Here is a 12,098-nt window from a genome sequence, read left to right as displayed (position 1 = left end):
AGGATTTGACCAAAAAGTTTCGAAAGGTTGAAAACATTTGTAAGACCGTCAAAATGTAATCAATTTTTGCGAATTCACCTTCAGAATAAAAGCCTTGCCTGTGGTGTCCCATAGTGCCATTACGTGCATGAGTTTTCACGGTTAATATTACAAGTGGAACCAAGTTAATGTGCAGCATTTACAGACAATGACATGAAGAAATAGAGATCTTGAGAAAACAAATGAACGAGAAAATCGAGTAAATAAAATGTAAGAATTTATGGCCTCTTGGGAAATGCATTTTTGTGTCTGTTACCATATGATATGTTATGCTGTTATATATTATCTATAAATTATGTATACAGGCAAATTCATACCACGTGAATGAGATGTCTTGTCCACGCTATAATTTATTTAAACTAAACCAGATATTTCCAAATCATCACCTAGTTACGATTTTCTCACTTCCTTAACCGGAAGTGAGATTCTTGCTGGGAGTTGTTCAGGCAGTGATTAGGTTTCGTGGAGTTGACTATCCCTAACTAGGCATTTACCAAGAGTAATAACAATGGAGGTATTCTAATAAATACAAAATACATAAACAAACCATTTGTTAGCTGAATATAGCGGGGATGCGTTATCAAAATGGGAAACATTTTCAGCAAGAAGAAACGCAGTCCGACTCGGGTGACGGAGCAGGACAGGGCGGTTCTGGTGAGCTACTCTATCTTTTTAGCCAGTAGCTAGCTGTTTAACTTGGCTCAGAGACTATCTTGATATCAACATAGGAAGATAGTTACCGACTTGTTTGACAGGACACTTAATTTATTAGCACCTGTTATTTGACAATTAGATTTAAAAACGAATGTAATTTGTTAGAAGCTGACGTGCAGTAGAACTAGCTCTTACATGGCCCGGTGTGTTTACAAACAGTAAAATGTGCACACTCACTCCTAGTACGATAGGTAACTGGGTTTACCTGAAACAGGAGTACACAGCACCCGCAGACTATTAAGACATTCGTTTTAGTTCACAGTTATTTAAATAGATACTTTCTTTCCATTTTCAGCAACTGAAGCAGCAGAGAGATAAACTGAAACAGTACCAGAGGCGAGTCACTTTGCAGCTGGATAAAGAAAGGCTACTGGCCAAACAGTTGCTGAAAGATGGCAAGAAAGAGTAAGACTATATCGTCTATCTAACCAGAGAGCACAACATACAAAAATCTGTATTCTTGTGCTGGAAGAATATTTGTATTTGACATGGTATTTGTCCCTTGTGTGTTTTATTGTTAAATAGGAAAGCCCTCCTGTTGCTTAAAAAGAAGCGATACCAAGATCAACTCCTGGATAAGACAGAAAAACAGATAAGCAACCTTGAACGAATGGTAAATATGTGACAAAGGTCTTTAGTATGCGTCATATCCATGAGGTATAATGCTGGGAAATTGTCACAAGCATTGTTTTATGGTGGTCTTCTCTTCTCCACAGGTTCAAGACCTCGAGTTTGCCCAGATTGAGATGAAAGTCATAGAGGGTCTCAAAATTGGCAACGATTGTCTTAAGAAAATGCACGAGGTATGAGAATATACAGAGATTCACTAGAACCTTGTATACTCCTTGTATTTTATTTTATATTTTACTGTATAGTTTACTTTAATCTAATTCCACTTAGTATTGCTAGTTATGTACCCTTAGTATAGTTAGTCCTCATATTGAAATTTTTGATTCCTATATGTTTAATGTAGGAATCTAACTGCACTTTATAGTCAACAAAAGAGATGTCTTAGTCTAGGAATTCTGTGTGAAATGCAACTAAGCAAGCACCATCGCTGCCCCTTCCCCTCCTCCTGTTTGGGCAGGTCATGTCTATCGAAGAAGTAGAGCGAATTATGGATGAAACCCAAGATGCTATCGAGTATCAACAGGTAAGGTCCTTACTGATTTCATGTGGGTGGGGTGAGGGTGATATGATATGACAATGGCCATCAATAACCTGCTGACACTGTCTGCTCTCTCTGAAGCAAATCGATGAGCTGCTGGCAGGTTCTCTCAGCCAGGAGGACGAAGACGCCGTGCTGGCAGAGCTGGAGCTCATCACTCAGGTCAGGCTTCGGCTTTCTTTTGAAAGTTAAAATAAAATAGTGTACACTTCAATATTAAGACATCTTAAATGGTTATAATGTGTAGGTGTGTGTGTGTTTATAAAAGTTCTGTTCTTCTGCTCAGTTGCATCGTAGCATGGCCAGAGTCAGCTGTTCAGTTCTTGTTTGTCTCGTTTGTCTTCTCAGGGTGACGTCGTACTCCCCGAGGTTCCGGAAGATTCTTTGCCCGAGGTCCCCGAGGCAGCAGAAAAGGAGCCAGGTTTGTGTTCACAGCTCACATTGATCAGATCAGAGTCCCATCAGACACCCACAGCCTCCACAGTATATCTCTGGACTCTTGAGAATGACGTCTGCCTGCCTGTCTGTCTCTGTCTTTCAGAGAGGGAACGGCCAAGGAAGAAGCCTGAAAGAGAGCTTCTGGCTGCCTAGACACGTCCTCCTTCTGTCCTACGAGGCACCACACCTTTCTCCCACACAGACTGCTGCTGGAGGTCTCTCCCCACACAGGAGGCCCGGGCCACTGGCCCCCTTCCTGGTACCTCACCTCTCCCCAGAGCAGCCTCTCGATGGGCCAGGCTTGTTCTCACATGGCCACTGCGCAGGCTCCATGGTTTTTAATGTCAACGCCCATCATGAAGAGTGATTTAAGACTCTTGTGCCTATGAGGCCCTCGGCTTTATCATCCATGTTTCGTGTTTCATACAATTGTGACGGCCCAATTCAAATCGATTAACGTTTTTTTACTGAGATTTGCATATGTCCATATGTTACCTCATTTCAAGCACAGTTGAAGGTCAAGCTGTCTTTGGAAAGAAGAACAACTTGTAACGCAAAAATTATTCAAAGTATTGGGCAGAATTTTCAAAGATAAATTCCTTTCCCTGTCCCATGGCTGTGCTGCAAGCCTTGAGCTGTTTGCTTATTGATCCATATAGCTGTATATTCTCTATTCTTACCTCTTCTTGTTCAGAAGCTTAACCAATCTAATGCTCCGCTCCCCTTGTGGGGGATTAGTCTGTGTCATTGGAGAAAGGGCTAATCGTATTGTCAGTGGGCTTAACTCAGTACCCCAGACAGAAGTTGTTTATTGGATGCTAACATTGACCATGAGCTCCATATAGAGAAGCAGCCTGCCAGAGTCCTACATCCTAACCACAAGTGAGTACTGTTGAATGATAGTTTTTAATGTGTGCATCCAGTGCCATGGGTTATATTGCTGGTTTAGTTCTGTTTCCAAAGCGTGTCAGATTCTTAGGGAAGGCCTTGTCTGTGATTCGTACCAAGAGTGTGGAACGCCTGGGTTGCGGGTCATGTTGCATCACTCGCTGATCACTCCCAGTATTACTACAACACTCCTCTATGTGGACATCACGGTATCTGCGTCAGGACACTGATGAGCCTGTTTATAATGTCAGGTTGTGGACATCATTTCACAGGTATGACTCTGTTAAGCCAGTGGCCTGTCAATCTCTCTGTTGTTGTTCTACAACAATAAACTATTTTTATTTGTTTCATTGAACGCTTTCCTGATCCCGTCACAAATGTTTGGTGAACATTTCATTATGTACCACTAGGTAGCAGCAACTAACTTTACCCCTATATAATACACAAACATTTGTTTTTGGATGACATGGATTTATGATAGTGTTTCCTGTTGCTAGATTATTTCCATGTCATTACCTTAATGTCACAACCTCTTTAGACCTAATGACTGAAACCGGCAACACCACAGGTTGTCAGATTGAAAGCTGTGACTGAGGACAAAAACAGGTTTCGGCTGTGTCACAACCCCTATGGATAGGCAATGATCTTCATATCAGTGGCATTGGCCTTTACAATTTAACTTCTTTTCAATTTTTTGACATTACGCTGAAAGGAATCCCTCGAGTTGTTCTTTGACGGCGTGGGAGAGGAGAGGCGAGGCAGAGAGGAGAGGCAGAGAGGAGAGCCGAGGCAGAGGAGAGGCAGAGAGAGAGGCGAGGCAGAGAGGAGAGCCGAGGCAGAGAGGAGAGGCAGAGAGGAGAGCCGAGGCAGAGAGGAGAGGCGAGGCAGAGAGGAGAGGCGAGGCAGAGAGGAGAGCCGAGGCAGAGAGGAGAGCCGAGGCAGAGAGGAGAGCCGAGGCAGAGAGGAGAGCCGAGGCACAGAGGAGAGGAGAGCCGAGGCAGAGAGGAGAGCCGAGGCAGAGAGGCGAGGCAGAGAGGAGAGCCGAGGCAGAGAGGAGAGGCGAGGCAGAGAGGAGAGGCAGAGAGGAGAGGCGAGGCAGAGAGGAGAGCCGAGGCAGATAGGAGAGGCAGAGATGAGAGCCGAGGCACAGAGGAGAGCCGAGGCGAGAGGAGAGCCGAGGCAGAGAGGAGAGGCAGAGAGGAGAGCCGAGGCAGAGAGGAGAGCCGAGGAGGAGAGCCGAGGCAGAGAGGAGAGCCGAGGCAGAGAGGTGAGGTAGCGATGCAAACCTGAATGGCAGAGTGCTGCGCATTATGATTCACAAAGGCAGATTTGAACTCAGGAGACAATAAGCCAGAAAAAAATGACAGTGAGTGGGCTGTGGAGGAGGGAGTGTGTGTGTGTGTGTGTGTGTGTGTGGGGGGGGGGGGGGGGTGGGGGGGGGTGGGTGGTGGTTAAAGTACTTCTCAGAAAGCGCTGCACTGCAGTGGCACCATAATGATAACCTGTGAGGTGTGTGTGTGTGTGTGCGCGCCTGCCTACGTCCACCCTCTCACAGCCCATCTGCCTTTTCACAAGGGTTCTACCCACACATCCCCAGGTGATCCTGGGCCTGACCAGCACCCAGCCAGGTGACACACCCAGGTGACTAGAATGGGCCCTTAGGATTCCTCTCCACTTCATCAGCAGAGCTGTGGTACCCACTGGGCTGGTTTGATCACGTCGCAGTCTTCCAGCACGAGCTGCCGGCAGGGACTAGGTCTGCAGTATGATTGGTTGCAGCTGCAGACAGGGTTTTCCACGTGTCAGCCAAGCACCCAACTGGCTTCGCACGCCAAAAAAAAACCTTGATTTGTTTTGGTTGGAATAGGTGTGTGACTGTTTGTACTGAAAAATGTAAACCCTGGAACGGCTTGAATTCAAATATGAAACTGGACTGGTTAATCAAATACGAACTAGTCTGGAATTAGGCTGTGGGGGTAGTACAGTTTTGAATGTAGCCTACAAATAAGAAACCTTGACATTATAAAAGACCACAGAGACTATGGTAAGTCGTGACATGCTGAAAGGATTCCCCTGCATCACCAGGCAACTCCAGTTTTCTTAATACAGAACGAGGATTCGTCCTACGCACACCCACTATCCCACTCAACTACGCACTAGGCATTCGTCAAATGACGGAACAATCTGAAGAAATATCACATTTGTGTACATTTCATTTAAACGATCTCACCAAAGCTACATTCGATTTCCATTCGAGAAACAAACACGTCAAAATGGTGTGTGTCCCGTTTACTGAGTTAAATTCGCACAAACCTCTGTTGACAGGCTCGTATGAAGCGTACAGACAGATTCAGTCAGGTAGCCTATTATGAATGATTTTTACGCAGAGGCGGCAGTGATGTGGGCAGTGTTCGAGAAAGAGGAGGCGTGGCTCGTTTAAATGGCCAGCGCTATGAAGTCTGCCTCAGCTCTGTCTATGAGTGTGGTACCGACTGCGTGGGCCAGTGTGGGCGCATTGCGAGAGTTCCCTATAAAAACAGCGATTGCGAAGTCTGTTGCGTGTGAGCCTCTATCCAGTGCTGTGTTGAGCGCTGATAACACCTGTGTTCATTTTCTATAGTACCACCACGGAAAGATCTCACTGAAGGAACTCTTGTCTATGGTTCATACTGAAGCTTCCAAGATGTCTCGAACCGACGAGGTGCACCGTATAACGGAAAACGTCTACAAGGTAAGAGACCCACATCTGTTCTTTATCCTACCAGTCCCACTTTCGATTTACCATTTATGATCTTCGAATATTAACTGGCTTGATGAGTGGCACCTGTCACACCTAATTAATCTGCTGTCGTCAGTTCGATTCAACTTTTAACGAACATTGAAGTCGTTTACACTCACCTGTGCAACTATTCATCTCTGAACTCTCCAAAATATTTCGTATTTTTTGTGCGATTCACAATTTGTTTTTGTATTTTTTTGTATTTTTTCTTTACGTTGTATGAGGCATAGCCCCAGCGTAATGACACATTGACAAGTTTCCTTGAGGCAGACATGTCAACCTACATGCCTGTACTCTCCAGGACCCCTCTCGCTCCAGGGGTTACTGATTTAAAAATAGACAAACAGTTTCATAGAAACCCACCTGCTTGTTGTCGAACAACAGAGTTTCTGCAGCCTGCCAGCCTCCTTTTAGAGCTGTAGGACAGATGCATGGGAATGTTCTAGGCCGGTAAATAAAAGCTTGTGCTTGGGGAGCCAGTCTGTGTTGTAATGAGAGCGGTGCCGATGTAATTACACACAGTATGTGGGTTGTTATTTTGCATAAGGAGAGACACTCGGCTGAATAAATGCCAAAGTAGAAAGTATATCTCCTCAGAATAGTACTCCTCTAACCATCTTCTGTCTTGTACAGCAGGCCAGAGTAGGACATTTCCCTGTTTAACCCTCGTGCTGCCTTCGGGTCACATGACCCAAAGGTTCATAACGAACCATCATTGTGTTTACCCAATTTTACCCAATACAAAAACAAATAAAAATAATTTTCTTTTAACCATTCCAATGTGGGGGGTCTAAGACAGCCCGACAGTTAAAAGAAAATGCTTCACTTTGTTTTTGTATGAGGTAAATTTGTCGCAATACGACGGTGGGTCACAATGACTGATGGGTCAGAATGACCCGAAGATAACACAAGGGTTGAAACCCCTTATTTAAAAGTAATCTCCCATGACATTTCCATCACAATGCTTTCCCTTTTATGGAGAGGAGAATGAATTCAGCCAGTCCTTGCTCTGCTGCATATCAGCTATGGGAGAGAGAGAGACAGAGACACACACACAGAGAGGGAGAGAGACAGAGGGAGGTGTAGAAGGTTGGCCTCCATCTAAAAACTGGCCTCTGTTCTCAGTGCTCTCTGTAAAGACCTGGTCAGATGGCCAGGTCCCTGAATGGCTGATCTCAGCTCAGTCACAGAAGAGCCTATTAACCAGCTGGCATGTCTGACTGGAGCTGAGTGTAAGGGCTGGAGAACAGCAGCAGTGGAGCCCAGTCAGAGGTGTGTGTGAGTGCGAGCAGGTCAGGGTGAGTTCACAGAGCAGGTAGTGATGGTAGGAAGGCCAGTGTGCTGTGGCACCAGGCTGCACGGCTCTGAGCTGCTGGTGTTTCATCTGGGAGGGACTCTGACGGTGTTTCATCTGGGAGGGACTCTGACGGTGTTTAATCTGGGAGGGACTCTGACGGTGTTTCATCTGGGAGGGACTCTGCTGGTGTTTCATCTGGGAGGGACTCTGACGGTGTTTCATCTGGGAGGGACTCTGCTGGTGTTTCATCTGGGAGGGACTCTGACGGTGTTTCATCTGGGAGGGACTCTGACGGTGTTTCATCTGGGAGGGACTCTGCTGGTGTTTCATCTGGGAGGGACTCTGACGGTGTTTCATCTGGGAGGGACTCTGCTGGTGTTTCATCTGGGAGGGACTCTGACGGTGTTTCATCTGGGAGGGACTCTGCTGGTGTTTCATCTGGGAGGGACTCTGCTGGTGTTTCATCTGGGAGGGACTCTGCTGGTGTTTCATCTGGGAGGGACTCTGCTGGTGTTTCATCTGGGAGGGACTCTGACGGTGTTTCATCTGGGAGGGACTCTGCTGGTGTTGAGTCCCTCTTCCTGGAGCAACCCCAGAGAATGCACAGTGTGTTAAACCTAACCTTGTCAATGCCTGAATGGCTCCTCCTTCTATTACGCAGGTGTGCACACACACACACTAACACACACACTCACTCCCTTGGAGGGCTTTAATTAGGGACCAGCAGTGGTCTAGCAGGAGCTGGTGGTGCTGAGGACTGTGGGAGATTTCCTGGGAGCGTTATAGGGCAGGCAGTTAGAGGAAGAGGAGGAGGAGGAGGAGGAGGAGGGCGAGTTAATGACAACTCTTGAGATGCTGTGTGAGAAGTCTGTTACTCAGGGGAACGGGACAGTGTTTCTCCCCGTTTATCTTCCTGCATGCTGCATCGTCGGAGTCAGCATGAGGTCAGGAGCGTTGCAGAGATGGAGGGAAGGGTGGGGGTGTGAAGGGGGGTCAGGGTGGGGGGGGGGGGGGTTGCTGTTGGGGAGGTGTGGAGGGTAAGTAAGTAAGACTTTATTTATATATCACTTTTCATACAAGAATTGCAGCTCAAAGTGCTTTGGTGGGGAGAGTTTTTACAGAAAGCTGTCATGGGCACCGTTTGTTCGTTTAAACGTGCGCCATATGAGATACCCTGAGGTGCCATCTTCCATTAGTCACCAATCAGGTCTGTGTCTCCAGCTGGAGAGAGGAGGAGGAGGAGAGAAGTAAACTAGCAGATGGTATCTCCCAAGGAGCTTCGCCCCATAGCGGCGAAGTGTTGGGATCACTCAAGAACAGGAGCTGGAAATGTTTGTGTTTGTGTTCGTACCCGAGAGAGAGAACACAGAATCCGAATCAGAATGGGATTTATTCGCATTCTGATTCTGATTCGCATTCTGACTCAGGCATTGTTTGTGTACGTATGTGGGTGTGGGTGACCAGCAAACTGTACAGTTCAAGTACACCCTCTGGCCGAGCCGACCGTGGCAGTGTAGGCTGCAGCAGGAGCCGTCCCTGGAAGTGTAGGCTGCAGCAGGAGCCGTCCTGAGGAGCCGTCCCTGGAAGTGTAGGCTGCAGCAGGAGCCGTCCTGAGGAGCCGTCCCTGGAAGTGTAGGCTGCAGCAGGAGCTGTCCTGAGGAGCCGTCCCTGGAAGTGTAGGCTGCAGCAGGAGCCGTCCTGAGGAGCCTTGGCCTCGCGACAGCTCCTGAGGAGCCTTGAAGGAGGCCTGGAGCCGTCTGTGACTCTGGCTGACTCATGCAGAGGCTGAGTGTGTGAGCGCGTGGGCAGTGTCTCACGACTGTGTGTGTGTGTGTGTGCGTGTCCTTGTCCCACGTGGAGTGTAAAGGCTGATGGCTGGCTTTGAAAGGGATTGTGGGTACTATTGTTTGTGGGCTTTGACCGTGCAAACCTGCTACTTGAAAACACACACACTGTTAAAGGTATTCCCTTTCTTTTTTTCTTCCTGTCTTTAGCTGTGAGCTGTGTAGGTATTTTAAAGTTTAATCATCCTGGCTCACATAGGGAGGAGGCCAGATGAATTGATTCCCTATTCCTCTCCATCTGTTGTTGTTAAAGGCATCAGTTTAGCTACTGCTGGACTAATTAGCTCTGTGTGCTGTACTCAGAGTGGCTGTAGGCACTGTGTCTATGCTCAGGTACTGTTCAGTCTGCCTTGCCTGAACAAACACGTGTGTGTGTGTGTGTGTGTGTGTGTGTATCCTCTGCATCCATGTGTCAAAAAAGACCACAGGGCTAATTGAAAAGGAATGTCAGGGTTTGTGTGTGTGTGTACCTGATATTGCACAGCATGTTGCGAAGGAGCTCTCAATTGAAGATAAAAAGGACAGGGTAATCAAACGCTGCACAGTGGGATGACATGTATGTTTGACTGATTCTGAGCCCGTTGGTATCGACACACTCGAGAGCAGGTCGTCTCCACAGGCCACATCTAAAAGCATGGCCGGAAGAACACTCGACTTCACCGCACAATTTGAGGGCTTTGTTTACGCTGACAGCAACACAATAGGCCTGCTAGATTCGGAGCTGTAATGATGTTTCAAAGACAGTGAAACAGTGAGGGGGTGGGGGTGGAGTGGTGAGTAATGCTACCTCCTCCTCCCACATAGATACAGTAGATTCTGTCTACTAGTGTGTTCTCTCTTCCAACAAATCCTAGTTTATTTTCTCTGACTCCTCCTCAAATCGACAGAGTGGTTGATTTAAAGCCTTTTTTAATTCTTACGATGGGTTTGCTCTGAAGACGTCGTTTGCAGCGTTTCGGATCGGTTGACTTCCTTCTTGCTCTGCGAGTTCTCAGCCGACCGCTAGGCATCATGGGACATGGCTGTGGAGGTCCGGGAGGTGTCTCGACTAATGCCGGCATGAGTTATTACCCTCTCATCACCTACACCACACGTCCTCAGTGTAATTAAAACCTCCGCTGCTAATGATTCAGGGGATGTGTGTATGATTAATCCTGTGGGTGTGTGTGTGTGTGTATTTTATCGCAGTCAGATAAGACAGATGTTGTTCCAGTCGGAATACTTCAGGAGAGAGACAAAGGCAGCTGTTGTAAGAGATGGTGTGGTGGATGGAGGGATAGAGAGGTGGTGTGGTGGATGGAGGGATAGAGAGGTGGAGAGGTGGATGGAGGGATAGAGAGGTGGAGAGGTGGATGGAGGGATAGAGAGGTGGAGAGGTGGATGGAGGGATAGAGAGGTGGTGTGGTGGATGGAGGGATAGAGAGGTGGAGAGGTGGATGGAGGGATAGAGAGGTGGTGTGGTGGATGGAGGGATAGAGAGATGGATGGAGGGATGGAGAGGTGGATGGAGGGATAGAGAGGTGGTGTGGTGGATGGAGGGATAGAGAGGTGGATGGAGGGATGGAGAGGTGGATGGAGGGATAGAGAGGGAGGAAGGTCCGGTCTGCTCTTGGCATGCCCCGCATAGCCAGATGAATGTCCTGTCCTATCGGAGTAACACAGAGTTCTATCAAGCCCTGGCAAGGGTGAAACACACTCACTGTCCCTATCACACACACACACACATACGTGCGCGTGCAGGCTGGACTGCCTCTGACTCCACACCCAGGAGCTGTGCTCTGCTGCTGGTGGGGGTCGTCTGAGGTGAGTCTCTGTGCTGCAGGACTGGCTGATCCTCACAGGCAGAATTGCTGTTGTGGGATTTTGTTTTAGACCACTGCCCCCCTCCCCCCACCCCCCTTTCTGATTAGTGCCACTGTTCACCCCTGACACAACTCCAGCCTCTCTCCCTCTCCCCCCTCTCTCCTCTGCCTACTGAGTGATGTCACAGTACATTTCCTCTTATCCTGTGCCAACCTGCTGCCCTTGAAAGCCACCTCCGCCCCAAATTTCCTTCCAGTTCCTGTTAGATGAGCAGGGGAGGATGAGCGGGGGAGAGGGAGAGGGAGAGAGAGAGAGGGAAGGGAGAGGATAAAGTAAGGTTGGTCAAAAGGAAGAATGTTCTGCATCCCTATATCCTGGTGAAACTTACTGTGTGGATTTCTGGCTGCAATTAAACTAGAGAAAGTTTAATAGTCTCTCATTGTTTCTCCCTCTCTATGGTTAGAGGAGGAGCTACAGATGATGAATCTACATGACGTCACAGCAGCTTTTCTAGTCTGACCTAAAGTGGAGACTGAAAGTGTGTGTGTGTGTACCACCTAGCAGCAGCTACGTCAGTCGGAAGTGACGATTCTCACCTCTGTTCACACAACAGAGGATACTCCATCTCCTTTACCCCCCCTTCCCCCGCCCACGCTCCTCACTTCACATTTCTGCTGGTACGATTCAAACGTGAGGGGAATGAAGATTAGGTGGGGAATTCCGGCATTTCCTAATATGGTGGCGGAAGTGCCTCCCCTCCTCTCCCTGTTCATGGCTTTGGCAGGGCTCAGCACTGCTGCCTCTCTCTCTCTCTCTGTCTCTGTCTCTCTCTCTCTCTGTCTGTCACTGTCCCTACTTTTGTATCTGCATCATCCTCTGCCTCTCTGCCTCTTTCTGCTGGCTTGTCTGAGCACAGATAGGAGCTCAACTCAAAAGGAAATGGGCTGAACACACACACACACTGGCAGTGCTGAACTGCCATCCCTTAAGGCAGCAGTGTGGACCTGGTGATTGGCACAGCAACTGGGCACGCTCAGAAGAGCAGGGCGGAGCTTTAGCTTTAGCGCCAGTGATTGGTCAGTGGACAGCAGCTGGTGTCAGGGGTCAGCGTGGTGGGCTGGGTGGAGA

At 48.0% G+C, this 12,098-nt stretch overlaps 2 protein-coding genes across 2 annotated transcripts in view; both read left to right on the top strand.

Moving 5' to 3' along the window:
- Positions 1-479: 479 nt before the first annotated feature.
- Positions 480-3,597, top strand: chmp6b (charged multivesicular body protein 6b). Its single transcript, XM_067244639.1, has 8 exons — positions 480-693; positions 1,049-1,158; positions 1,279-1,366; positions 1,470-1,556; positions 1,841-1,906; positions 2,003-2,083; positions 2,270-2,342; positions 2,463-3,597. The coding sequence occupies exons 1-8, from the start codon at positions 625-627 to the stop codon at positions 2,510-2,512; spliced, it is 624 nt and encodes a 207-aa protein (XP_067100740.1). The 5' UTR covers positions 480-624; the 3' UTR covers positions 2,513-3,597.
- A 2,333-nt stretch (positions 3,598-5,930) lies between these two features.
- The window catches only part of baiap2b (BAR/IMD domain containing adaptor protein 2b), a 38,962-nt gene continuing 32,794 nt past the window's right edge, over positions 5,931-12,098 (top strand). Inside the window, exon 1 of the mRNA XM_067244582.1 lies at positions 5,931-5,978. Coding sequence (XP_067100683.1) covers positions 5,931-5,978 — 48 coding nt within the window. The remainder of the gene's footprint in view (positions 5,979-12,098) is intronic.

This window comes from Osmerus mordax, chromosome 10 (assembly GCF_038355195.1).
Source record: "Osmerus mordax isolate fOsmMor3 chromosome 10, fOsmMor3.pri, whole genome shotgun sequence".
In the NCBI taxonomy this organism is placed as follows: Eukaryota; Metazoa; Chordata; class Actinopteri; order Osmeriformes; family Osmeridae; genus Osmerus; species Osmerus mordax.
This window is presented reverse-complemented; position numbering and strand designations above follow the sequence as displayed.

What these genes read in the sequence shown, in the direction of transcription:
- chmp6b (XM_067244639.1), top strand. Translation starts at nt 625, where the DNA reads ATGGGAAACATTTTCAGCAAGAAGAAACGCAGTCCGACTCGGGTGACG. An exon ending in TAAGCAACCTTGAACGAATG is followed by an intron (nt 1,367 to 1,469) that starts GTAAATATGTGA and finishes TCTTCTCCACAG; the next exon opens with GTTCAAGACCTCGAGTTTGC. An exon ending in AGCTGGAGCTCATCACTCAG is followed by an intron (nt 2,084 to 2,269) that starts GTCAGGCTTCGG and finishes TTGTCTTCTCAG; the next exon opens with GGTGACGTCGTACTCCCCGA.